General features: G+C 43.9%; 1 protein-coding gene across 1 annotated transcript; it reads left to right on the forward strand.

Moving 5' to 3' along the window:
• LOC149469654 (phospholipase A2 inhibitor NAI-like) lies at positions 1–27,481 on the forward strand. The gene is made up of 5 exons (XM_089668863.1): positions 1–155; positions 12,340–12,459; positions 15,447–15,593; positions 22,079–22,216; positions 27,201–27,481. Exons 1-5 carry the CDS (start codon positions 101–103, stop codon positions 27,395–27,397), a joined length of 657 nt encoding a protein of 218 aa, XP_089524989.1. The 5' UTR covers positions 1–100; the 3' UTR covers positions 27,398–27,481.

The following is a 27,481-nucleotide window of genomic DNA, read 5'->3' on the forward strand; positions in this document are numbered from 1 at the left end:
TCCCTCCCTAGCTGCATCATTCCAAGAAGCCAACGCCCTGAACTTAATTAAAAGGACAGTCAACGAGTCCAGCATCTTCTCTTCATCCTCTTCTGCAATCATGGGGAGCTACGTTCTTCTATTCACCTGCATCCTCTCCACTTTGTTGGCCACCGGTAAAAAACTTTACTGTTACTTATTTTATGTCTTGGAGAATGTGTGACGACCTGTTGCCGTGCCGAGCCTTATAGCTGCAGTTCTGAATTTTAAAAGATGAACTAACGTGAAAGGCATCTTGCAAAGATCTTTAACCCATGCATTGTATCCCCTTATTCCTGATACTAATTGATTTTGAATTTTGCAAAGACTGACACTTTTCTTGAGCTGCTTATGCAAAATTTGCTTAAAGAAAATTAACTTTTTTTTTAAATTTGTGATTTTTTTCTTTATTTGGGGTAGTCTATTTTTTAAATTAGGGTTTTATTTATAAATGTTTTACACAGTTTTTAAATGAAATTTAATTGTAAAAAAAATTTGAATCCTGGGTGAAAGTTGTGTGCTACTTGTTGTGTTGTTGTGCTAAACAGACCCGCTTAGAGTTCTTTGTATGTTTAACCCTTTTCTGTATGCTGTTGCATACGTTTTTTTGTTTTACTTTTTTTCACAGTTTTTTTCTTCTTTTTGTGAAATAAAGGGCAATATTCCACGCTAAAATATTTTTCTATTAAAGGTAAACACCCCAAAGCCTATTGTTTTCATGTTCTAAAACAAGGGTGTGTTTGTTCCTATTTGGGGCAGTTTCATTAAATTTATTTGGGGGTCTAGTTATAAATGGTTCACACATTTTTTTTAAATGCAGTTTAATTGAATATGTGAATTTTGGGTGAAAGCTGTGTGAATCTTGTTGTGCTAAACAGACCCGCTTAGAGTTCTTTGTTTGTTTAACCTTTTTCTGTATGCTGTTGCATACTTTTTTTGTTTTACTTTTTTTCTACAGTTTTTTTCTTCTTTTTGTGAAATAAAGGGCAATATTCCACGCTAAAATATTTTTCTATTAAAGGTACACACCCCAAAGCCTATTGTATTCATGTTCTAAAACAAGGGTGTGTTTGTTCCTATTTGGGGCAGTTTCATTAAATTTATTTGGGGTCTAGTTATAAATGGTTTACACATTTTTTTAAAATGCAGTTTAATTGAATATGTGAATTGTGGGTGAGAACTGTGTGAATCTTGTTGTGCTTTACTTTTTACTTTACTTTTTTTCACAGTTTTTTTCTTCTTTTTGTGAAATAAAGGGCAATATTCCACGCTAAAATATTTTTCTATTAAAGGTACACACCCCAAAGCCTATTGTTTTCATGTTCTAAAACAAGGGTGTGTTTGTTCCTATTTGGGGCAGTTTCATTAAATTTATTTGGGGTCTAGTTATAAATGGTTCACACATTTTTTTTAAATGCAGTTTAATTGAATATGTGAATTGTGGGTGAGAACTGTGTGAATCTTGTTGTGCTAAACAGACCCGCTTAGAGTTCTTTGTATGTTTAACCTTTTTCTGTATGCTGTTGCATACGTTTTTTTGTTTTACTTTTTTTCTACAGTTTTTTTCTTCTTTTTGTGAAATAAAGGGCAATATTCCACGCTAAAATATTTTTCTATTAAAGGTAAACACCCCAAAGCCTATTGTTTTCATGTTCTAAAACAAGGGTGTGTTTGTTCCTATTTGGGGCAGTTTCATTAAATTTATTTGGGGGTCTAGTTATAAATGGTTCACACATTTTTTTTAAATGCAGTTTAATTGAATATGTGAATTGTGGGTGAGAGCTGTGTGAATCTTGTGTGAATACATTTAAAAATAAATAATAAAAAAAGACCCTCAAGTGCTATTTGTATTTTTGTTTTTTAACCTTTTTTTTATGTGTGCTGTTGCATGACATTTTTAAAAAATTTTTCCACTGTCTTTTTTTTGGGGGGAAAACAATACTTCAAACAAAAATGTTAGTTTATTTTACAGGGGTACACCCTCAAAGCCTAATGTTTCCAGATTATAAAATAAGGATGTCCTTATTTGTATTTAGGGAAGTTTAAAGTGGTTGTAAAGTCTGAAGCAGGGGCAGACTGACAGCTCATGGGGCCCCCGGGCAATAGGGGTACATGGGGCCCCTGTGTCCTTGCCCACACTCAAAGCACACCCAAAAAAGCCTATAAAAAGTACCAGGGGCATTTCATGGGGCCCCTTACTGACCCCAGGCCCTCGGGCAGTGCCCGAGTGCTCGAATGGTCAGTCCACCCCTGGCCTGAAGGTTTTTTACCTTCATGCATTCTATGCTTGAAGGTAAAAAACCTTCAGTACCAGGGGCGGACTGACCATTTGGAAACACTGCCGGGGTCAGTAAGGGGCCCCATGAGATGCCCCTGGTACCTTTTTATTAGGCTTTTTTGAGTTTGGGCAAGGAAACAGGGGCCCCATGATCCCCTATTGCCCTGGGGCCCCATGAGTTGTCAGTCCGCCCCTGTTCAGTACACATCTCCCACTGCAGCCTCCCCCAATACTTACCTGTTCCCGATCCAGCAGTGTGCACGAGAGCAGCTGCTGTCCAAGCACTTTTCCTCCTCATTGGCTTAAGGTGGGAATACACGATTAGAAAATCGACTGATCGGTCCTCCGAGGACCTAGAGGTGTTCGTTCGTTGGTTGAAATCGTGGCCCACATTAACCAATCTAAAAAAAATCGTTCGTCGGGCAATACGTAGTGCTGATGTCTTCCGTACAAGTGGAAGTGATGCGGTGTGCATGTGACCTTGTAGCCACGCCCTTCCGGCCAGAATGAGCGATCTACACAACGATTAACAGCAATGAGTATAATATTGTTTATTACATGACCTATATACATAAATAGTGATACATAAAATATAATCTGCAGAATTCTGGTTTCATCATCTCATTAGGCCGATCTACTTTTAACATTTGGATTTTTTGTTCGTGTTTACGAAGATTCCTCGGACATAACCATCTGGGCCATCTTCTGGTTCCGTTCATGCGTGATAGCGCTTGATAGATTTTTTTCCGTACGACCGTCATACCACCGCGTAGAAAATCGGTCATTCGTATGCGAAACCACTAAATTTTTCACTGTTGTTCAACCGGATTTTTTCCTTCACAATATCGTTATCGGTTAAAACATCCCGCTCATCAACGAAGAGGAAAATAGTTTGATCAGGGGTTCTGTGAAATTTTTTGGACAATTTTCTTATTGTGTGTACAGGGCATTAGAGATGGCAGCGGGATCCAAGTGAAGGGAAATCTCCTCAATGGGTCACAGATGGCGAAAAAAAAATCTGACAGGGGCTATAACCCTTCCTTGCTCTGTCCTAAATGAAAAAAAAACATTTTCCCTATAGTTCTACTTTAAGTAGATAACAAGACCTGGTATTCCCATTGAAGACCATAAATTCTGCAAGCCCACCAAAGCCAACTTGGATGGTTAAGGCACACGAGACGGCTAATATAGTTACATAGTTAGTCTGGCTGAAAAAAAGACAAAAGTCCATCCAGTTCAACCATAGAAAAAAAAAAAGTTAGAATCCTACATCCACAGTTGATCCAGAGGAAGGCAAAAAAAACCCAGCAAAGCACGATCCAATTTGCTCCTGCTGGGGAAAACATTCCTTCCTGATCCCCCGAGAGGCAATCGGATATTCCCTGGATCAGCTTTACCTATAAATGTTATATCCAGTTATATTCTGTGTATCCAAGAAAGAATCCAGGACTTTCCTACAGCAATCCACTGAGCTGGCCACAACCAACTCTGGAGGGAGTCTATTCCACATTTTCACAGCTCTTACTGCGAAGAAACCTTTCCGTGTTTGGAGATTACATTTCTTTTCCTCCAGAAATAATCCAGTAATAATATTTATAATCCAATACCCACAGTTGATCCAGAGGAAGGCAAAAAAAAACAGCAAAGCATATGTTTTACAAATGTGGAGAATCTTGAAACAGGTGCTCAGCAATGAATTTGCTGTGATCCAATCATTAGCCCCTTTTTCGTTGCGTTTCACAAGAAAATGTTGGGGATTTTTTTGTGACTAATTCTAGGCATTGCTATATATTTTACATAGTTACATTGGTTCATCTTGGACCAAGGTAACTATGTACTATATACCACACCTGGCAGGTGCCCTGGATGCTGGAAATCACTGAAGTAGGCACCGCTATTATACTTGCTTCTGGGTCCCACGCTGAGCAGCTGCACTACCATTTGAGAAACCGCCCGCTTGGCAAAAGCTCTATTCAAAGACCGCTTTTCCTGTCTCTGAATGAATGGATGGGGGAGAGAAAGAGAGGGGTGGTGACATCACTCATCCCTTTGATAACGTGCTGGTGCACGAAACATGTCAGGGAGGAGCCTACCATAGTGACGTCAGACGACCACACGGAAGGCCGGCGGCCATTTTAGAAGTTCTTTAATACATGTGAGTGCTTTTGTATTTCCCTACTCTGCTGGACATTGGATTAATAAAATTACTACACTATCAGTACTTCATCTGTCTCTGGCTTGGTTTATACGAGCCTCTAAGGTGGAGATTTCCCCAATTCTTTATGTTACTGATCTGATGCTTGCTTGAAGCTGTCCCTGGGAGCAGTCCTGTGAGTGACTGGAGTTGCCTTGTGTGCTTATGGTGTGCCAGATGACTCTGCCATCCTCGCCTAGACCTAGATGACCACTTTTGTATATATATATACAGTCAGGTCCATAAATATTGGGACATCGACACAATTCTAACATTTTTGGCTCTATACACCACCACAATGGATTTGAAATGAAACAAACAAGATGTGCTTTAACTGCAGACTGTCAGCTTTACTTTGAGGGTATTTACATCCAACTCAGGTGAACGGTGTAGGAATTACAACAGTTTGCATATGGGCCTCCCACTTGTTAAGGGACCAAAAGTAATGGGACAGAATAATAATCATAAGTCAAATTTTCACTTTTAATACTTGGTTGCAAATCCTTTGCAGTCAATTACAGCCTGAAGTCTGGAACGCATAGACATCAGCAGACGCTGGGTTTCATCCCTGGTGATGCTCTGCCAAGCCTCTACTGCAACTGTCTTCAGTTCCTGCTTGTTCTTGGGGCATTTTCTCTTCAGTTTTGTCTTCAGCAAGTGAAATGCTCAATCAGATTCAGGTCAGGTGATTGACTTGGCCATTGCATAACATTCCACTTCTTTCCCTTAAAAAACTCTTTGGTTGCTTTTGCAGTCTGCTTTGGGTCATTGTCCATCTGCACTGTGAAGCGTCCAATGAGTTGTGAAGCATTTGGCTGAATATGAGCAGATAATATTCCCGAAACACTTCAGAATTCATCCGGCTGCTTTTGTCAGCAGTCACATCATCAATAAATACAAGAGAACCAGTTCCATTGGCAGCCATACATGCCCACGCCATGACACTACCACCAGCATGCTTCACTGATGAGGTGGTATGCTTAGGATCATGAGCAGTTCCTTCTCCATACTCTTCTCTTCCCATCACTCTGGTACAAGTTGATGTCGGTCTCATCTGTCCATAGGATGTTGTTACAGAACTGTGAAGGCTTTTTTAGATGTCGTTTGGCAAACTCTAATCTGGCCTTCCTGTTTTTGAGGCTCACCAATGGTTTCCATCTTGTGCTGAACCCTCTGTATTCACTCTGGTGAAGTCTTCTCTTGATTGTTGACTTTGACACTCATACACCTACCTCCTGGAGAGTGTTCTTGATCTGGCCAACTGTTGTGAAGGGTGTTTTCTTCACCAGGGAAAGAATTCTTCAGTCATCCACCACAGTTGTTTTCCGTGGTCTTCCTGGTCTTTTGGTGTTGCTGAGCTCACCGATGCGTTCCTTCTTTTTAAGAATGTTCCAAACAGTTGTTTTGGCCACGCCTGATGTTTTTGCTATCTCTCTGATGGGTTTGTTTTGTTTTTTTTTCAGCCTAATGATGGCTTCACTGATAGTGACAGCTCTTTGGATCTCATCTTGAGAGTTGACAGCAACAGATTCCAAATGCAAATAGCACACTTGAAATGAACTCTGGACCTTTTATCTGCTCATTGTAATTGGGATAATGAGGGATTAACACACACCTGGCCATGGAACAGCTGAGAAGCCAATTGTCCCATTACTTTTGGTCCCTTAACAAGTGGGAGGCACATATGCAAACTGTTGTAATTTCTACACCGTTCACCTGATTTGGATGTAAATACCCTCAAAGTAAAGCTGACAGTCTGCAGTTAAAGCACATCTTGCTCGTTTTATTTCAAATCCATTGTGGTGGTGCATAGAGCCAAAAATGTTAGAATTGTGTCGATGTCCCAATATTTATGGACCTGACTGTATATATATATATATATATATATATATATATATATATGCACATATCTTTTGCGCTTCTGGTGAGTGCATTCATATTACTGGCCCACACCATAGAGATCACCAGCACAGAGCACGGATCACCATTATGCTTGGACTTTATTTGCATTTATACCAAAATACACCCTTTAGTCACTTTATATTAATTTACTATATTTGTTGGATACGTCATTTCATGACGACTCACTATTTAACACTTTATAGCGCTGCATTGCGCCCACTCCATTTATTGTATTATTTAATTAGTGCTATAATTATTGTTGTTTATCATTGATTTTTTAGCGCTGCATTTATATATGTATTGGATTGTTTGGAGGTTCAGAGGTTTTACCTTTTATGTCAGCTGCTTTTCTGGTCTTGCGCTCGAATACAATTTTACAATATACGCTCTCAACTTTGTCCAATCAGAGAACGCTTAATTAATTTAAAAAATGCTAAGCTTTCCCTGAATGGTGCCCATACTGAGCGGCTGACCTCCTGTGTTCACAATGCATCAGGCTGGTTACTGAGCACAGGACCCAGAACCAAGTGGAGATCACTGTAGTAGTGGTCTAGTAACAGTGTCTATTTCAGTGATTTCCAGCTTCCAGGGGCATCAGCCAGTTATGGTATATACCAGCAATGGGCAAACTACGGCCCGCGGGCCGTATACGGCCCGGCGGACCTTTTAATCCGGCCCGCGGAGCGTGATAAAAAAAAAAAACAGCCAGGGCAGGCAAACATTGGCTGTCAGGATGTGTGTTGGCGGGGCAGCGTGACGAACGTGAGGGGAGGGGAGCTAGGCTCCTCTCACAGTCCGCCCTGAAGACCGGAACCGCGCGGGAGCACGGCGAGAGGAACGCGCGGAGCAAAGGTAAGTAAATTGACACAGGGGGGACTTGGCTTACTACTTGGGGGGGAATAGTACTGTGGGGGATGAAATACTATATGAGGGATGAATTAATATGGGGGATGAATTAATATGGGGAATGAATTACTATAGGGGGGATGAATTACTATGGGGGATGAATTACTATATGGGGGATGAATTACTATGGGGGATTAATTACTATGGGGGATGAATTACTATATGGGGGATTAATTACTATGGGGGATGAATTACTATGGGGGATGAATTACTATATGGGGGATTAATTACTATGGGGGATGAATTACTATATGGGGGATGAATTACTATATGGGGGATTAATTACTATGGGGGATGAATTACTATGGGGGATGAATTACTATATGGGGGATGAATTACTATGGGGGATGAATTACTATATCGGGGATGAATTACTATGCTTACTATGGGGGAATATTACTATACTTACTATGGATCGCATGGTAGTGGCTGGGCCGGCCAGCAGCTAGTGGGGGGCATAAAAGTTTTGTAAAATAACTCTTTTTATGCTTTTCTACCTTAAATTAATCTAAACATTTAATGTTACAAATTTTAATTTAATTTATATTAATTCACACATACACATCATTTATCTACTCTTGGTCCGGCCCCCGGGTCCAATATATGAACCCATTGCGGCCCTCAAGTCAAAAGGTTTGCCCACCCCTGGTATATACTGTACGTAGTTACATTGGTCCAAGCTGCACAAATGTAACTATGTATAATAGACCTGGAATTCTTTTTTGATGCAAGTAACAATTGGGTAACTTTCTTCTTTAAATAAAAACTGAATAGAACTCTTCATAATGTTGCGATGTGCCATGGTCGGTGAGTCAGAGAATTTCCATTCCTTATTTGAATAAAGGAACAAAGTTTAGTTTGCTCAGCATTTCATTCTTGGCCGTGCAGGGAATCTGACCCCGCCTCTCCATACACTGACGGAAAGTCTGACTTGGGAAGGAGTCAATTCTCAATTAATTACATGTTTCAGTATATGATACTTCAGCGTCCCCTTCCCTGTGAAAACTCCCTGGCTTTGTCTGAACATTCTTCTTTATACTAGGAATGAATTTAAATTAGTAACACTTGCAAGAGGACGTAGCAAGGAGATGACTGTCCCGAGTGCTGCCAAAAATTGTGAAGAATGGGAAAAATGGTTTTTGAAATGCAACTTTTTTTGGAAAAAATAGACTTTAATGAATTTGAATGCACAAAAACACAATATAATACCGATTGATTGTTAAAATATGAAAGATGATGTTATGCTGAGTAAATAGATACCAAACATTTCACGCTTTACGTGAACACCCATGCATGCGCCAAACTACGGTACCTAAAAATCTCCATAGGTGATGATTCAGTAGCCTTTACAGGCTACCAGTTTAGAGTCTGGCACTAGAATTATTGCTTTTGCTGTGACGCTCGCAGTGATACCTCACATGTGTGATGTCATCGCTATTTACATGTGTTCGTTCACCTTTGCACATGAGCATAGGAAACGCTTTAAAAAATTGTAACCTTATTATTTATTTTATTTAACTTTTTTTTTTTTTTTTTGCTCAACTTTATTGCTATAACGGGATGAACAACATTCCTTGTGACAGTATGACAGGTCCTTCATCTGGAGAAATCCAGGGTCTGTTAGACCCCAGACCTTTCCTCTGGCCTTCAAAGCAGCCAATCAGATACAGATTGATCTGATGTGCAGCTTCACTGGCCCATAAGAGCCCAGTAACCAAAGAAAGAAGAAAACTGGAAGTGACAAAATCCTTGTTTCTGACATCACAGAGGAGGAGTGGGAACTTCCATTCCTACCATCCTTCTCAGTGAATGCATCCGAGGTGGTTGCATCAGTACTGGTCTCCCCGACGGAAGAGCCAGGTAAAGGTGGTGGTCTATATACGTATGGCAGTCTATATATGTATGGTGGAAGTAGTGGTGTATGTAGGTTTTGTGCTGCCCTAGGCACCATGAAAATTGCCACCCCCCTGTGTAGAGAGCCTGACACTGACCAACGCCACCCTCCCACCCCCACGGAGGAGAGAGCCTGAGACATTGACCAACAACACCCCACCCAAGAGAGCCTCCCACCATTGCCCACCATCAGGGCGGACTGACCATTTGGAAACTTGGGCACTGCCCGAGGGCCTGGGGTCAGTAGGGGGGCCCCATGAGATGCCCCTGGTACCTTTTTCATAGGCTTTTTTGAGTTTGGGCAAGGACACAGGGGCCCCATGATCCCCTATTGCCCGGGAGCCCCATGAGTTGTCAGTCCGCCCCTGCCCACCAAACACCGCCTTCCCCACTTGGCGAAAGAGAGACTCACACCTTCACAGCTCAGGACATCCAGGAGAATGAGAGTGGGGCTCTGGCCCGCAGCCTCTCTCAGATCCCACCTGGTCCAAATGCTGTGTGTGTCTATTTTTCCATCCCTTCTTCCAGGGGGGCAGTGCTGTACCCTAGAAAAGTGCCACCCTAGGCAAATGCCTTGTTTTCCTTGTGGTAAATACGCCCCTGGGTGGAAGCGGTTAAATGCTTTTCAATACAAGGATGTACATCTACTTTGTGTGCATCAAATCTCAATACAAATCCTGATATTACTTTGTAAAATGGTAGTGACATCATCACTGTGCAGATAGCAGAGCTGTGGGTGGGGTCCAGCAGTTCCTACTACCACAGACTGCCTGCAGAAAACTAAAGGAGTGGGTGGAGATAAGGCCAGTCGCCCTGTACAAGGAGAGAGCAGCAGTGACTGGTCTTTATTACAGGAAGGACACGTTTCACACTGGATTACTGCACAGCTCTGGAAGAAATACACAAAACACACCGAAATTTAACTAACAACACACACGATTCTTAGATTTGGACAATATTTGCTTATCCTGGAGTTTAGCTTTAAAATTAAATTCCACAATAAAAAAGTGAGAAGGGTTAGGTCCTTTGTCAGATTTTAATAGCTGTGCGGATGGAGAGATTTTCCCCTCCCTTCCTTCTCAGACAGGGATAGAAATAGAGAAAAATATCTACCCAAATGTGAAACAAACAGCAAAACAAACATTTAACCTGTTCCCTATCCAGAAGGAGGTAGTTATTAATGTAACACTATCCTATCTTAAATTAGGTGTCAATTAGAGGTAAGCTTAGGGGCCTACAAGCTCTGCCTTGCTAGAGGGTCTGCAGTGACACTGGGACCTGGATTGGAGTGTCTGGAAGAACTTCAGAGTTTTGAAGAGAATGGTCAATGCCTGAACACTGCAGGAACTCTGTTGGCTCATCCAGAGGGTTCATGTGCTACAGCTGTTATGGTCAGGAAAATGTACAGAGCCCTGGTCTGTCTTGAAGGTGACTTTTTGCGCCAGCTGTAAGTTGAGATTTGTGCAATTTGTCAATTGTTCTTTTGGGTGTATTGTGCTTTAACCTTCTTTCACTGGAGTTTGATGGCCTTTAATTGACTCTATTAATTGTCAAAAAGTGACTGGTGTCCATTTCTTTACATCTTCACTACAGGTCACGAATCTTAGACCAAAGTGAAATGTCAACCTCTGGAGACCCCTACTAGTGGGTGGGGGGTCCTACACTTGCATTTGTGTGATTGTATTAGGGGCATTCAAATACTGGTAAAATCCGTGGTTCATCCCAAGCAAATGCCATGGTTCCATCCTCCAACACCTACATCTCTACAGGACATGGCAGTGATTTAGGGTTTGAAGGATGGAACCACGACATGCAAAGGGGGACATGGGGATTGACACTTCCAGAAGTAATAAATACCAAACAGTCTTACAGAGGTTGCAGCACTGAAGGGATCAGAGGTTGGAGACATGGGCCACCAAATAGGTAATCATGTAAATATTTCTATTGCGGAGAACTTTCAGAAGAATTTTTCTTCAACCTGACAGGGTTGCTTTAAATCCCAACTCCAGATTTACTTTTCAAAATAAAATGTATTATTTCCCCCTCCTCTCCTGTGGAAAAACAATTCTAATGCACTACTCACCCTTTCCACACACCAGTGCTGCTCTCCACGTTCTTCTCTGTTATCCCACTTTTGGGCCAAATGATGCCAGCATCATCCAATTCCTTCCTGTGAGCCAAGGTTGTCAATAACACATGCCTTGGGCTAGCCGAATCATGCATTATGGGTTCACAGTGTAGGCAGGTGCAGTCTACTTTCTCCACTGCAGATTGTACTCAACAGCAGCGGCATTGCAGAGGGAGAGGAAATCAAGAGGAAAATGGTTCCTCTATAGTTACCTAGGTCACTGAGGGAGCTATTCAACTAGATTCTGGCTCCCCACGTGACCCTGGTGGCCATCTTGGGTTCAGGCAGAGTCTATTCATTACCCCTGGCTTTCAGGTTTGGCACCTACTTCACGTGTGGATAGAGTAGGGACAGATCACCCATCTGTCAGGGACAGTAATTAGCACCAAGGAGAGGTTCTAAACAAGTAGGGAAAGAGCAGGGACATGCCACCCTTCAGGAAGCCTCACAATTTGGACCAGCCAGGCTAAATTCTGCCCCTTGAGACAGACGCTGTCGGTGCATTGAGGCCTACTGTTATACTCTTTGGTACGACATTCTGTGAGTGCGCCTGGTCAGGATGTCTCCCTGCCGGTTGTGCTTTGTTGAACTTTAAATTCAGGTCTGCAACTGGACTCTGAGTGTTTACTGCCGCTGCACCACGCTACACCTCCTCAATACAGTCTAATGCTGCACAGCTTGAGTGCTGTTCTGCAAAGGATTGGAAACCACTCATTGCTTAAAGTTTGGAAGAAAACCATGCTTGTCAAATGATCATAATGAAAGACACCTAGAATTAAGCTATGTACATTTGAATTTTTTTTAAAACATTTGGTGGGGAGAGGGTTGCAAGGATGGGGGAAGGACTGGGGAGTGGGTTTTACCCCGGAATTGACTTTTAAAATCAAATGCTATAGCTAAAAGCAAAAGGTATGTAGGCTCTGTGATTTATATTTGGTTATCAGCTCAGTAGAGAGTCATAGCTGCTCATTTTGTCATACATTATTTCTGCCTTTGGTTTCATTTCCTTTCATTTTACAGGATTCTCTTTATCATGTATTGTGTGTGATGGGGAAGATGAGAGGTCCTGTAAAGGAAGCCCAACTACATGCCCTTTAGATTCTGAATTCTGTGTGGCAATTTTGAAGTCCACTGCTGAAGGTAAGTGGGAAAAACCAGCTTTAAAAAAATCATTTTTTCAGTGCTGCAATTATCCAACCACTTTTAACTTTATTTTGATTACAAGATTCAAGAATGTATTTTATACAGAATGCCAGGGATAGGTCCTGGATGGGAGGTATGTGCCCCTATTGTTTTGTTTGTGGTCCCTTTAAGGGTGATGACAAAAGACAGCTGGAGTACCCAGGGATTCTCACCTATGCAGGGTGAGGGTGCAGGGGAGATCCAGCAGAGAGAGAATACTGATTGACAGTTTTCTCAGCATTGTTATGGGTCTTGGAATTTGGAGACTCAGAGGGATTTCTGGTGGGAAAGAGCCTCCAACCCTGATTATTGGTATCTTGGTGATGTAAGGGTTAACCTGCCTGCAAGATGGGGCAGAAAAGAGCAGGACACAGTCAGGAGGTGTTCATGAGGTGTAGTGTGAAGCAGGAGAAGAAGCTCTTTGATGTTTGGTTATTGAGATACTACTGAGCTATGGTGACATTTTCTTTGGATCCCTGGAGCAGTTGGGGACTTTAAACCCCATCAAAGGACAAGGTTATGCTGGCGATGAGCCGAAGATTTACTTTGTTCCATAGATTGTTTTGTTTTTGCAAACTGACAAATAAGCAGTTTTTGCAAGCCTTTTTAAAAACTAAAGACTGTTTGCTTTTACATGAACATCTTGCTTGTGACCTGGAACCCCCAAATATCACATCTGATACATTTATTTCAGTGCAGCAGTGATTGGGAGCTACGTTGTTTTGGTGCATTTCAATTGTTACCATGAGCTGGTGTTTGAAGGTAGTTGACTATAGCCATGCTATCCAACTAAACATTGGTGCTTCTCCCTCAGGTATTAACCACTGCAGTTTGCCATCCAAAGTTTAAACCTTCCAGTTTGAAAGCCGTAAAATTTTCGTAGTCCCAAAGGTCCACAGTAAGAAATTGGACTGCAGACTTTCAAATTTGCCAAAAGCTCAACCTGAGGAAATGGCCTTTCCTTAAAAACCTGTTTCTTTAGAAGGTAGGGAATGCCTAACGTGGACCTTTGGCATTGCAGATGTTTCAGTTAATTTCCATTGCAATTTGGAATGTTTGGTGGTATAGCTGACATACATTGTAGCAGATAGCTTGGTTGTAGGCCAATGGAAAAATAAAAAAATGCCCACGGAACTGGTCCCCCATGTGACGGGCGCGGCGTCAGAACCCAGCCCTTCTCACCAACTTGTGACCGAAGGACTAGCCAATCTAAAACCGCGCTGCTACTTGCGTAACAATTCCACTCTCAGCTACACCCTGCACAAAGATTTTCCAGCTCACTGGACCCCAATCTAGGTGCCAGCAGCCTGAGAGTGATTGTTACTGGGTCAGGGTAATTACGCAATTAACCCTTCACACTGCCACCACCATCTTTTTACAGAGAAGGAGGAAACTCACAAATCTTAGCCGTAACACTATGATGTTTGAATAAGTATCTGTATACACACTGTCACCGCAGACAGATGTATCCAGAGGTTTTAGAACACACAGTAGCACTCTTCAGAGACAGGGATTCTTAGTTTGCATTAAAGAGCTTTAGAAACAGTTCAACACTTTTCAGAAAATAGGATTTATTACTAAAAAGGTCAAAATGGTGCAATAAAAATATTTACAGAAAAGATGTAGCCAATATATATATATATATATATATATATAAATAGAGAGAGCAATAACACAACAGAGAGATAAAAGAAAGAAGTTTAAGAAGGTAGGATACTTGCAGAAGTCCTTGGTTTAAGCAGAGTTCAAGTGCCCTGAACAAAAAGGTGCCTTTTCTCCCAAAGTTGGTTCCTGATGTTAAAAGGGAGAATCTCTTCTTCTCTCTCTCCAGGCATGACAGCCTTTTCTGGTGTCCCAGCAGGGGGTGTCTACAGAAGCCAAGGGCCAATCGCCTCATTTGTTAGGTGGAGACCGAGGCTGTGACCCAAATCCCTCCCAACTTTATACCATGGTCGATAACCTTCCATAGGTGCATGCAGCAGCCTAGCCACTGGCAGGTTAATATGTAGAACCATATTTTGAATGTCTAGACACCAAATATGACATATCTGGCTGTGACGGATAACAAGATATCGCTTTATACTCTCTGGTAGACATTACCTAGAGGTGTAAGGTATCAGGAGACTTGTATTAAAATGACCTATCTGAATATATGCTTTGTTTTATTGTATCTTGTTCCTGTCGGGATTTATGAATTTTTATGAAAAAGTGATACAAATGGGATGTACGTTTTACTGCCACTCATGAATGCTTTTCATGTCCAGTGACTGACTGATTTATAGCTTTATGACCAGGCCAAGGCAAGAGTCTGACAGATATCATGGGACCAGCTAATTGGGTTTATAACCATGAAGCATATCCAGCTGTGCCTGATGCATTTGTGACCCCAGTATACACACACACCACATGCCATTCAAAAAAGTATGATACAAGATGGTGGATTGTAGCAAAATGGTTGTCCGTGTCCAATCGCCACACCCCACTTTACTATGTTCTTGCTCCTGAAGACCCCTAAGTCACTACAGGGCACAGTGGTGACTTAGGGGTCACCAGATGGATCCATCAGGAGCAGCAGAGGTTCAACAGATCTACACTCTTAGAAGTTTGGCTTCCTAGAGACTTTAGCGAATGGTTTCTATTTATTAGGATGGTGTTCCACTGCAAGGGCAGTGGGAGAGGTGAGCCTTTATGTTCTTCTTTGAAAGGAAACCTTTTATTTACCCTTTTGGTGACCGAGTTACAGTGGAGTAAAATAGTAATTGGGGAGATTTCCTCTCTCTTTCTGTTTCTGGCAACCCATGTGGAAATTAGAGAAAATATCCCCAATGGGAATCCAAACAGCGAAACAGCGATAGTTTTCCTTTAAGTGAATATACTATAATCAAGTTGAGTCTGAGATGCTACATACCCCTTTGACATATCTTGTTTTCTCTCTCTTTTGACAGGTGGCCAGGAAAAGAGGCAGTACAAGAGAGTTTGTGGGGAAAAATCAATGTGTTCTGAGAAGGAAATTTTTACCTATTCTAATGGAGTAATAAAAATAAGCAGTTCCTGTTGCGCTGTCAATAACTGCATTCCTCCCATGCCTGTGTGTAAGTATAACATCCTTGGTTGAATTTCATCTGAACAGTCATATGCACTACCATAGAAACCATTTGAGATTGCCTGTAAGACCTGATTTGACCTGATTCTTATGTTTCACCTGATATTTAAGTTGCCTGTTGGTGAAAACTGGTATTGCAGTGTGACTAGCAAATACAAAAACTCAAAATTAGAGCTTGAAGTAGAATGATAGCCTCCCATTACAGAAGATGCAGAACGTAATTATAATTTCATCTTCACTTACAACTTTCTCTTAGTCTTTATGAAAAGTCCCACAAATATTCATTGAACCTGCCAGTCCACATAATGCAGCTTCCTGCGATGGTGAGGCAGTGATGCTACACTGCTCATGAATTCAAAGCAGAGTTGTCACTCTCATGTAGGCAGTGCCTGCTTGCACTACAATGGGATCCAAAGATGGGGGGGCTATGGTTGTCACCATAGTTGCTGTCAGGGATGGACTGACCATTTGGAAAGTCGGGCATTGCCCGAGGGCCCGGGGTCAGTAGGGGGCCCCATGAGATGCCCCTGATACCTTTTTCATAGGCTTTTTTGAGTTTGGGCAAGGACACAGGGGCCCCATGATCACCTATTGCCCGGGGGCCCCATGAGTTGTCAGTCCGCCCCTGGTTGCTGCTGATTCTCATGCCTGTAACTTGTCAGCCAGTATCTGGCTACTGGCCACTGCTTTTTGGATAGACAGCACTGCCTCTGTTGCTGAATCCCTCCTACTATGAGCTGCAATGTCTGGGAGGAAGAACATGTGAGCAGGGCCGGGACAAGGGGTGGGCCCTGGGTGCAATGTTTTACTGTATCAATGGGGATGTCTTCCTTCTTTTTCAAGGTTGACAGGAGTAGTGACAGAAGCATCACTACTCCTCTCTGCCCAGCTCTGGGAGTGATAAGAGGAGGAGAGAGCCGGGAGGCGATGCAGGCTGTGTTCTCTCTCCCCCACCTCCTTCCTGCAAGTGCAGTGATCATGTATTCAGAAGCCCTTTTGTCAGTTTGGCATTATTTCCCTGGGCATTAGATGATCTTGTCCCAGCACTGCATATGAGACACAATTAGAGAGGTCATAAGAGGCAAAGTAAATTTGTTTTTGAAGATTGTACATCAAATAGTAATTGGATTTGGTACTTTATTATACTGCCATACAGGATACTTTAATTTTAAGTAATTCAAATGAGACCTGAACTGTGCCCAGGCAAGCATAGGCCAAAGGGCTATAACCCAGTACTGACTGCTATCCCCTTGCAGCTGATCACTGGTTTTCCATGCTTTGTTCTGTATTGTGTCTCTGTGTGGAGGAGGCCATCTTAGTAGAGGCAGGGCTTTACATCCTCATGTCAAAGCTGCCTACTGACGACAGATTATCTGCTGACTACTGGGAAATATTCATTGAATAAGACCACACCAAATATGGAAGAAGCAGGGAGATCCTTGTTCTGCAGGTCCTTAGGTACAGCTTTCTCTCCATCAAGCAAAACTGCCATCAGAACAGTAGTGACATCACCAAATCTTACTCCAAATCTCTTAAGATATTAGTTAGATGCAGCAGTGCCTAAAATGACCTCGCACTGCAGATAAATGGCTATAAGGGTTTAGGCACAGACTTGCCTAGGCATTTTTCAAGAGGAATGTAAGTCAAAAAGTAAATTATTCAGGGTTCTGCAGAGGTACAGTTAACATTTCTAAGAAAGCTGGTGTGTTCTACAACCCATCCTACCTGTCTGCATGTAAGAAAGTGGTCAGTCAATGAAAGCATAGGTCATAGTATAGGACACTTATAAATCTTCCCTATGTTTGGGCAACTTTGGGTTAGATGCTTAGAATTTTAAAAATGCATTCCTGTAAAGCACAGCAGAACCTTTATAAGCCAAATGGTATCTGCATATAGCAATGTTATAATAGAAGAGTGAAATCACATTGACCAAGTGTACCCATTTTAACCACCTTCAATTAAAATAATAAATTGCACTCACATAGATAATAGAATGCAGAGCCTATTGGGTATATAACAATTTAAACTGCACTCCCGTGGCCAGTGGCTAGGTTTAGAAAATCATCAGCTTCCGTAGATGTTAACATTCAAAGGAGCGGTCTAGACTGCAGTGCAGACTAATGAAGTTGAGGAATCCACATAATGTGCCTCACCCCTATGAGTACATTGATGAAGGGGAGGAACCCCTAGAATGTGTCTTGTCCCTCAAGGTACTCTGATGAAGGGGAGGAATCCCCATAACGTGTTCTGATCCTAGGAGCAGAATAACGAAGGGGAGGAACCCCTAGAATGTGTCTTGTCCCTCAAGGTACTCTGATGAAGGGGAGGAATCCCCATAACGTGTTCTGATCCTAGGAGCAGAATAATGAAGGGGAGGAACCCCTAGAATGTGTCTTGTCCCTCAAGGTACTCTGATGAAGGGGAGGAATCCCCATAACGTGTTCTGATCCTAGGAGCAGAATAATGAAGGGGAGGAACCCCTAGAATGTGTCTTGTCCCTCAAGGTACTCTGATGAAGGGAAGGAATCCCCATTACATGTTCTGATCCTAGGAGCAGAATAATGAAGGGGAGGAACCCCTATAATGTGTTTTTTGCCCCTTAAGGTACTCTGATGAAGGGGAGGAATCCCCATAACGTGTTCTGATCCTAGGAGCAGAATAATGAAGGGGAGGAACCCCTAGAATGTGTCTTGTCCCTCAAGGGACTCTGATGAAGGGGAGGAACCCCTATAACGTGTTCTGATCCTAGGAGCAGAATAATGAAGGGGAGGAACCCCTAGAATGTGTCTTGTCCCTTAAGGTACTCTGATGAAGGGGAGGAATCCCCATAACGTGTTCTGATCCTAGGAGCAGAATAATGAAGGGGAGGAACCCCTAGAATGTGTCTTGTCCCTCAAGGTACTCTGATGAAGGGAAGGAATCCCCATTACATGTTCTGATCCTAGGAGCAGAATAATGAAGGGGAGGAACCCCTATAATGTGTTTTTTGCCCCTTAAGGTACTCTGATGAAGGGGAGGAATCCCCATAACGTGTTCTGATCCTAGGAGCAGAATAATGAAGGGGAGGAACCCCTAGAATGTGTCTTGTCCCTCAAGGGACTCTGATGAAGGGGAGGAACCCCTAGAATGTGTCTTGTCCCTCAAGGTACTCTGATGAAGGGGAGGAATCCCCATAACGTGTTCTGATCCTAGGAGCAGAATAATGAAGGAGAGGAACCCCTAGAATGTGTCTTGTCCCTCAAGGTACTCTGATGAAGGGGAGGAACCCTTATAACGTGTTCTGATCCTAGGAGCAGAATAATGAAGGGGAGGAACCCCTAGAATGTGTCTTGTCCCTCAAGGTACTCTGATGAAGGGGAGGAATCCCCATAACGTGTTCTGATCCTAGGAGCAGAATAATGAAGGGGAGGAACCCCTAGAATGTGTCTTGTCCCTCAAGGTACTCTGATGAAGGGGAGGAATCCCCATAACGTGTTCTGATCCTAGGAGCAGAATAATGAAGGGGAGGAACCCCTAGAATGTGTCTTGTCCCTCAAGGTACTCTGATGAAGGGGAGGAATCCCCATAACGTGTTCTGATCCTAGGAGCAGAATAATGAAGGGGAGGAACCCCTAGAATGTGTCTTGTCCCTTAAGGTACTCTGATGAAGGGGAGGAATCCCCATAACGTGTTCTGATCCTAGGAGCAGAATAATGAAGGGGAGGAACCCCTATAATGTGTCTTGTCCCTTAAGGTACTCTGATGAAGGGGAGGAATCCCCATAACGTGTTCTGATCCTAGGAGCAGAATAATGAAGGGGAGGAACCCCTAGAATGTGTCTTGTCCCTCAAGGTACTCTGATGAAGGGAAGGAATCCCCATTACATGTTCTGATCCTAGGAGCAGAATAATGAAGGGGAGGAACCCCTATAATGTGTTTTTTGCCCCTTAAGGTACTCTGATGAAGGGGAGGAATCCCCATAACGTGTTCTGATCCTAGGAGCAGAATAATGAAGGGGAGGAACCCCTAGAATGTGTCTTGTCCCTCAAGGGACTCTGATGAAGGGGAGGAACCCCTATAACGTGTTCTGATCCTAGGAGCAGAATAATGAAGGGGAGGAACCCCTAGAATGTGTCTTGTCCCTTAAGGTACTCTGATGAAGGGGAGGAATCCCCATAACGTGTTCTGATCCTAGGAGCAGAATAATGAAGGGGAGGAACCCCTAGAATGTGTCTTGTCCCTCAAGGTACTCTGATGAAGGGAAGGAATCCCCATTACATGTTCTGATCCTAGGAGCAGAATAATGAAGGGGAGGAACCCCTATAATGTGTTTTTTGCCCCTTAAGGTACTCTGATGAAGGGGAGGAATCCCCATAACGTGTTCTGATCCTAGGAGCAGAATAATGAAGGGGAGGAACCCCTAGAATGTGTCTTGTCCCTCAAGGGACTCTGATGAAGGGGAGGAACCCCTAGAATGTGTCTTGTCCCTCAAGGTACTCTGATGAAGGGGAGGAATCCCCATAACGTGTTCTGATCCTAGGAGCAGAATAATGAAGGAGAGGAACCCCTAGAATGTGTCTTGTCCCTCAAGGTACTCTGATGAAGAGGAGGAACCCCTATAACGTGTTCTGATCCTAGGAGCAGAATAATGAAGGGGAGGAACCCCTAGAATGTGTCTTGTCCCTCAAGGTACTCTGATGAAGGGGAGGAATCCCCATAACGTGTTCTGATCCTAGGAGCAGAATAATGAAGGGGAGGAACCCCTAGAATGTGTCTTGTCCCTCAAGGTACTCTGATGAAGGGGAGGAATCCCCATAACGTGTTCTGATTCTAGGAGCAGAATAATGAAGGGGAGGAACCCCTAGAATGTGTCTTGTCCCTCAAGGTACTCTGATGAAGGGGAGGAATCCCCATAATGTGTTCTGATCCTAGGAGCAGAATAATGAAGGGGAGGAACCCCTAGAATGTGTCTTGTCCCTTAAGGTACTCTGATGAAGGCGAGGAATCCCCATAACCTGTTCTGATCCTAGGAGCAGAATAATGAAGGAGAGGAACCCCTAGAATGTGTCTTGTCCCTCAAGGTACTCTGATGAAGGGGAGGAATCCCCATGACGTGTTCTGATCCTAGGAGCAGAATAATGAAGGGGAGGAACCCCTAGAATGTGTCTTGTCCCTCAAGGTACTCTGATGAAGGGGAGGAATCCCCATTACATGTTCTGATCCTAGGAGCAGAATAATGAGGGGGAGGAATCCCTGAAATGTATCCCCCCTAGGAGTACACTGATGAAAGGGAGTAAACCCTGTAACATGTCTTGCCCATAGAAGAAGACTGATGAAGGGGAGAAAACCCTGAAATGTTCCCATCCCTAGGAGTACACTGATGAAGGGGAGGAATCCCCAAAACATGTCCTGTCCCTAGGAGTATTGATGAAGAAGGGGAACTTTTAGAATGCGTTGCATCCCTAGGGGTACACAGTTGAAGGAGAGGGACCCCCTTAATGTGTCCTGCCCATCGTAGTACATTGATGAAGATCTGGAATCCCCAGAATACATCCTGTTTCTTGGGAGTACACTGATGAAGGTGAGGGATCCCCATAATCAGGGCCGTGAATAAGGGAGTACCACCAGTCCTTCTGTATGGGGCCCAGGCCAGCGGTGAATTGGATGTGGGCATGGAGGGTGATTGGCACAGCGGGTGGGAGGCAATTACTTATTCTCCTCTCCCTCCTCCCCTTTCAGCTGCTGCAAAGAGTCATACAGGGGATCGCTTACAGTAATTGTGCCCCCCCCTTCACCCATCATCTTCCCTGTCCACCATACGATTGCCCCTGTGTGCCCTCACCCCTTCAGTGCTGCTGGTTTCCCTCCTCTCCTTTCCACCAGCAGCTGCATGTACACAATAGGGTCCTTCAGGATGGAGAGTGGGAGAAAGGTCTTGTAAATGTCACATTTACCAGCCCTCTCTTTCCTGAATAAACACAATGAGTGATTGCTACCAATCACTCACTGTGTTCATTTATAAATGAAGCATAGTAAACTGTGTTCGTTTATAAATGAAGCATAGTAAACTGTTTTTTGTTTCTGGGCTTTTTTTTGGGAGGGGAGCCCTGGCAGGTTGGCTGTATGAGGCCCCCCCGTGGTTTCTAACAGCAGCCCAGCCCATAATGTGTCCCAGCCCTAGGAGTACATTGATGAATGGTTTTAATCCCCAGAATGCCTTCTATCGCTAGGAATACACTGATAAAAGTGAGGGATCCCAATAATGTGTTCATCTACATTGATGAAAGGGCAGAATCCCCGGAATGTGTCCGGTCCCTAGGACATAGGCAGAATTGGGAGGTATTGGCTGAATCTTGGGGTGTGATCACATCATCTGGGGGGCTTTTTGGTTCCTTTTAGCTTACCTCACCCTAATCTGTCTAGTTATGCTGTCAAAAGTGTACTTCGATTACTCTAAGAATTGTATTCTGACCTGTATCTTTTTTTCATTTCAAGTGCCACAGACTAAAACAGAGAAGAACGGGGTGTCCTGTTTGGAATGTCGAGGTTCTGGGGACACACCATGTACTTCAAGCACCCACAGATACTGTTCTGGGGATGAGAATAAATGTGTCTCATTACGTATTGAAACAAGTATGGCTTTCTACACATTTTCTATCTTTCTTATGCTTGGGACTAAACCATCACAATTTAAATCTGAACTCCAGGCAGATATAAAAGGCACACATTAATGCAGCTCTAAATTACTCATTAATAATTACTAAATGTTTTTTTTTAATGCAATCAATGTAATGAAAGTACTTGAATTTTACTTGGTATCAGCCTCTTACATCACAGCTGCCTTCCAAACTCTTTCATGCTTAGGGATGGGAGAGTTGGGAAGACAAATATTCATATGATGGGACTAATTAAGCATTGGGCTATCTCTAAAGAATGATGTTCTCCACCACTTAGAATGGATTGTGGTGCCACCTAGATAGAGATGATAAGAAGCATTTTCATTCAGGGCTGGATCTTGCCTATCAGATCTAGGGGTGCAGTAAAATAAAAAAAGGTCAGGGCCTCAGGGGGCATAATGTCAATGGTTTGACAGAGATGCATGGAACCATTATTCCCTGTTCACCCGGCACGCTTCTGTACCACAGAGTCACAACCCTGAAGTAACGTCTGACAGGTAGTGCAGAGGAGGTGCAGATGAACAGAGAAAACTAGAATGTATAAGGATGATTAAACAGAACCTGTGCCCCTTTATATCAGGTTTTCTTATCAGAGTCCCTCCCTAAATCAGACCCCTTACATAAAATGTCTACATCAGAGTTAACCCTTACATCAGTACCTCCCCTTGAAGTTCCCCCTTGCATCAACTGTCCTCATCAGAGTGCCCCCTTACATCAATATCTCCCCTCGAAGTTCCCCCTTACATCAACTGTCCCCATCAGAGTGCCCCCTTACATCAATACCTCCCCTCGAAGTTCCCCCTTACATCAACAGTCCCCATCAGAGTGCACCCTTACATCAATACCTCCCCTCGAAGTTCTCCCTTACATCAACTGTCCCCATCAGAGTGTTCCCTTACGTCAATACCTCCCCTCAAAGTTCCCCCTTACATCAACTGTCCCTATCAGAGTGTACCCTGACATCAATATCTCCCCTCGAAGTTCCCCCTTACATCAACTGTCCCCATCAGAGTGCCCCCTTACATCAATACCTTCTCTCAAAGTCCCCCTTACATCAATACCACCCCTTGAAGTTCCCACTTACATCAACTGTCCCCATCAGAGTGCCCCCTTACATCAATACCTTCTCTCAAAGTCCCCCTTACATCAATACCACCCCTTGAAGTTCCCACTTACATCAACTGTCCCCATCAGAGTGCCCCTTACATCAATATCTCCCCTCGAAGTCCCCCCTTACATCAACTGTCCCCATCAGAGTGCCCCCTTACATCAATACCTCCTCTCAAAGTCCCCTTTACATCAACTGTCCCCATCAGAGTGCCCCTTTACATCAATTTTCCCCATCAAGTCTCATTGATCAGTTTGATGCACTCTCAGAGATCTGGGAGAGGGAGGGACACAACTAAAATCTGGGGGGACCCCCCTAGCTCCGGGTCTGTTTTCATTTATTAAAACTTTTGTTTCTTTTGGGGTAAAGTCAAAGTTCTATTTATCTGATCCCTACAAGCATGGAAGCCAACTGTCGCATTGGCTGGGACAGTCCTGTGTCTTGGACCGTGTGTCCTAGGCAATGTGCAGCAACTCGATATGGCACCGTGTTTGTGGGTCTGTGAGGGGGAAGCCCCTTAATTAATTAGAGGTGGCGTTTGCGTGAGCTTTTTGTATCTTTTTAAAGTGGTAATAAACTCCCTTTTTTGCCTTGTTCCTATAATAAGGTTTGCCTGTAGGTGCCGTAAATAACTCCTAAACATGAAAGGAGATATAGTCGCCGATGACGTCACCGGTGCATGCGCTCTGAAGGAACGGCATGCCCGTGTCATTCCTTCAGAGCCCTGTGCTGTAAACAGAGCCCACATGCACGCAGGAGTGACGTCATCGCGGCTCGGCCAGTCAAGCAGCCGCAGCCAGCAACCCTGGAAGAAGACCGAGTGAAGATGGATTCCCTGTCAGGGGTGACAGGGCGCGGCTGAAGGGATCCTTTTCATAGGTAAGTCTGTTGTGATGTGCTAGTATACGGTGCATGCTAGTAGTTACATAGTTAGTCTGGCTGAAAAAAGACAAAAGTCCATCCAGTTCCCCCATTACAAAAAAAAAGTTATAATATATATATGTAAGGGCAAAAATGTTATTAAAAAAGAGTTACAAACATGTTATACCTACCTGCTCTGTGTAATGATGTTGCACAGAGCAGCTCTGGTCCTTCTCTTCTCAGGTCCGCATCCTGGCTCCTCCCCCCTGCCGCAAGTCCCCATAGCAAGCTGCTTTCTATGGGGCACTTGGGCGTGCTCGCTCCCGAGCCGGCTCTGTGTGTCCATTGACACACAGAGCGGGGCTTGGCCCCACCCTCTCTCCTCACTGACTGTGACTGACAGCAGCAGGGGCCAATAGCTGCTGACTCTCTGTTCAATGAGGAGAGAGAGAGATGAGAGAACTGCTGCTCTTGTGTACATCACTGGATGGATCAGGCTCAGGTAAATATTTAGGGGGGGGGGGATGCATGCGGAAGGCTTTTTACATTAATTAAACCCACAACATTAAAAACTATCAATAAATTCTGTATTACACGCTGTTCATACTCACTCAGTCACTATGGGATTTGTTTTCTCTGTTCTGCAAAAAACCTGGTTGATCCTGCTGCTCTCTGTCTCCCCCTCCTGCCCATGTCCCCGCTGCAGTTGGGGATTTTGCAGAGCAGTGTTGGCAGCTACTGCACATGCTCAGTTTTCAGTGTATTTTCTACCCTGAGCATTTCCTCCCTATCACATCTGAGCAGCCTATGTGACTACAGAGTCACACAGGTGGGCGTATACACGGTGGTGAATGACAGCCCACTCCCTCCCTCCCTCCTCCTCCTCCTCCATGCCCACTAGCCAGCTAAACACAATGGAGGTGGGATATTAGATCTTAAATGATGGAGGCTTCACCTCTCTCACCTCTGTTATTATACAGTATACGGAGGGGCGTGACACAACCTGTGACTGGCAGATATCCACCCACACCACGTTATTGCCTAAAAATAATAAAGATTTATTTCAAATATATGCTTGTATGACAATTTAAAACAGGTTATTGATAATAATTGTTTATGTCTACTCTTAACATGTGATCAGTAGCAGAGGACTAGAAGCTCCTCCTGCCACTGTTTCCCTGCACACAGGCTGGGAAAGAGCCGGGTCATGTGACAGACGTATGTCGATTAGGAAAGAAAGTACTTGGATTGTTTTTTTATTAAAATAATTGCAGTGCCGTCATCCATGTACAGAAAAAGACGGGAAAATGTAAATTAAAGTGTTATTAAACCCGGGACCCTGCATTCACTATATCTGGTCTCCCCTGACCCCGCATTCACTATATCCGCTCTCCCCGGACCCCGCATTCACTATATCCGCTCTCCCCGGACCCCGCATTCCCTATATCCGCTCTCCCCGGACCCCGCATTCACTATATCCGCTCTCCCCGGACCCTGCATTCACTATATCCGCTCTCCCCGGACCCCGCATTCCCTATATCCGCTCTCCCCGGACCCTGCATTTACTATATCCGCTCTCCTCGGACCCTGCATTCACTATATCCGCTCTCCCCGGACCCTGCATTCACTATATCTGGTCTCCCCGGACCCTGCATTCACTATATCCTCTCTCCCCGGACCCTGCCTATCACTATATCCGCTCTCCCCGGACCCCGCATTCACTGTATCCGCTCTCCCCAGACCCTGCATTCACTATATCTGGTCTCCCTGGACCCTGCATTCACTGTATCCGGTCTCCCAGGATCCTGCATTCACTATATCAAGTCTCCCTGGACCCTGCATTCACTATATCTGGTCTCCCTGGACCCCGCATTCACTATATCCGCTCTCCCCGGACCCCGCATTCACTATATCCGGTCTCCCTGGACCCTGCATTCACGTTATCCATTCTCCCCGGACCCTGCATTCACTATATCTGCTCTCCCCGGACCCTGCATTCACTGTATCTGCTCTCCCCGGACCCGGCATTCACTATATCCTCTCTCCCCGGACCCGGCATTCACTATATCCGCTCTCCCCGGACCCTGCATTTACTATATCTGGTCTCCCCGGACCCTGCATTCACTATATCCGGTTTCCCCGGACTCGGCATTCACTATATCCGCTCTCCCCGGACCCTGCATTTACTATATCTGGTCTCCCTGGACCCCGCATTCACTATATCTGCTCTCCCCGGACCCTGCATTCACTATATCTGGTCTCCCTGGACCCTGCATTCACTATATCTGGTCTCCCCGGACCCCGCATTCACTATATCCGCTCTCCCCAGACCCTGCATTCACTATATCTGTTCTCCCCAGACCCCGCATTCACTATATCCGCTCTCCCTGGACCCTGCATTCACTAAATCTGGTCTACCCACAGTACACAGAAAATGAAAATGCAATACTTTTTGGAAATATAAACTGCTAAATACCTTTTTTTATCAGCAGTATAAATCATCAGTCTTGTGATTTGTATCAGTTTCACTGGTTAAAACTTGTAGGAGGAGTTTTCATTCTGCTCTAGGAGGATGCAGAACCCCTGACCTCTGTCTGGATAGTGCTGAGTGGCCCTGTGCTGATCACATGCACTCTCCCAAGAAAAAGTGAGCATGTGCAGAGTGTCTCCACACAATATGTCTTATCAGGAGATAAGAGGGGGACACTGGAAAAAGGGGAGGATCAGAGAAGACAGGATCAAACAGCGTTTTCACACAAGGATTAACCCCTTAGGTTCCACAGTGAGTATAACAAGCAGGCTTTACTGTATCTACAGACTGATTGTACTGTTGGGGGTTTACTATAAAAGGTAAAAAAAAAAAACCTTCTGCCTTTAGAACCACACTAATATGTTACAGTAAGTTGTTTTTTATGAGATTTTAGTGACTGGCGATGCTTTATAGTAATGTAGTTTTATATTTACTCCACAGATCCGTCTCCCAATACATTTCTCGCAGGTTGCGGCACACCGGGATTGTGTACAATAAAGGAGATGGACTTTAAAACCGGAGACACAGCGCAAGCGATGAAGTTCACTTGCCTCACCGGGAGCGGGAGCCTCCAGTACACTCGTAGTCTGTTTTTGCTGATTTTCACTCCCATGTTCCTTGTCAAAGTCTTGGCATAAACCCACCTAGAGAGCTAAAAGAAAATATATGTACAGTGGTAAAAAAAAAAACTAATTCATAAAACATCATGTACACCTAAACAA

This window comes from Staurois parvus, unplaced genomic scaffold, assembly GCF_062004578.1.
Source record: "Staurois parvus isolate SC_StPar_1 unplaced genomic scaffold, SC_StPar_1.0 ptg000065l, whole genome shotgun sequence".
Lineage (NCBI taxonomy): Eukaryota > Metazoa > Chordata > Amphibia > Anura > Ranidae > Staurois > Staurois parvus.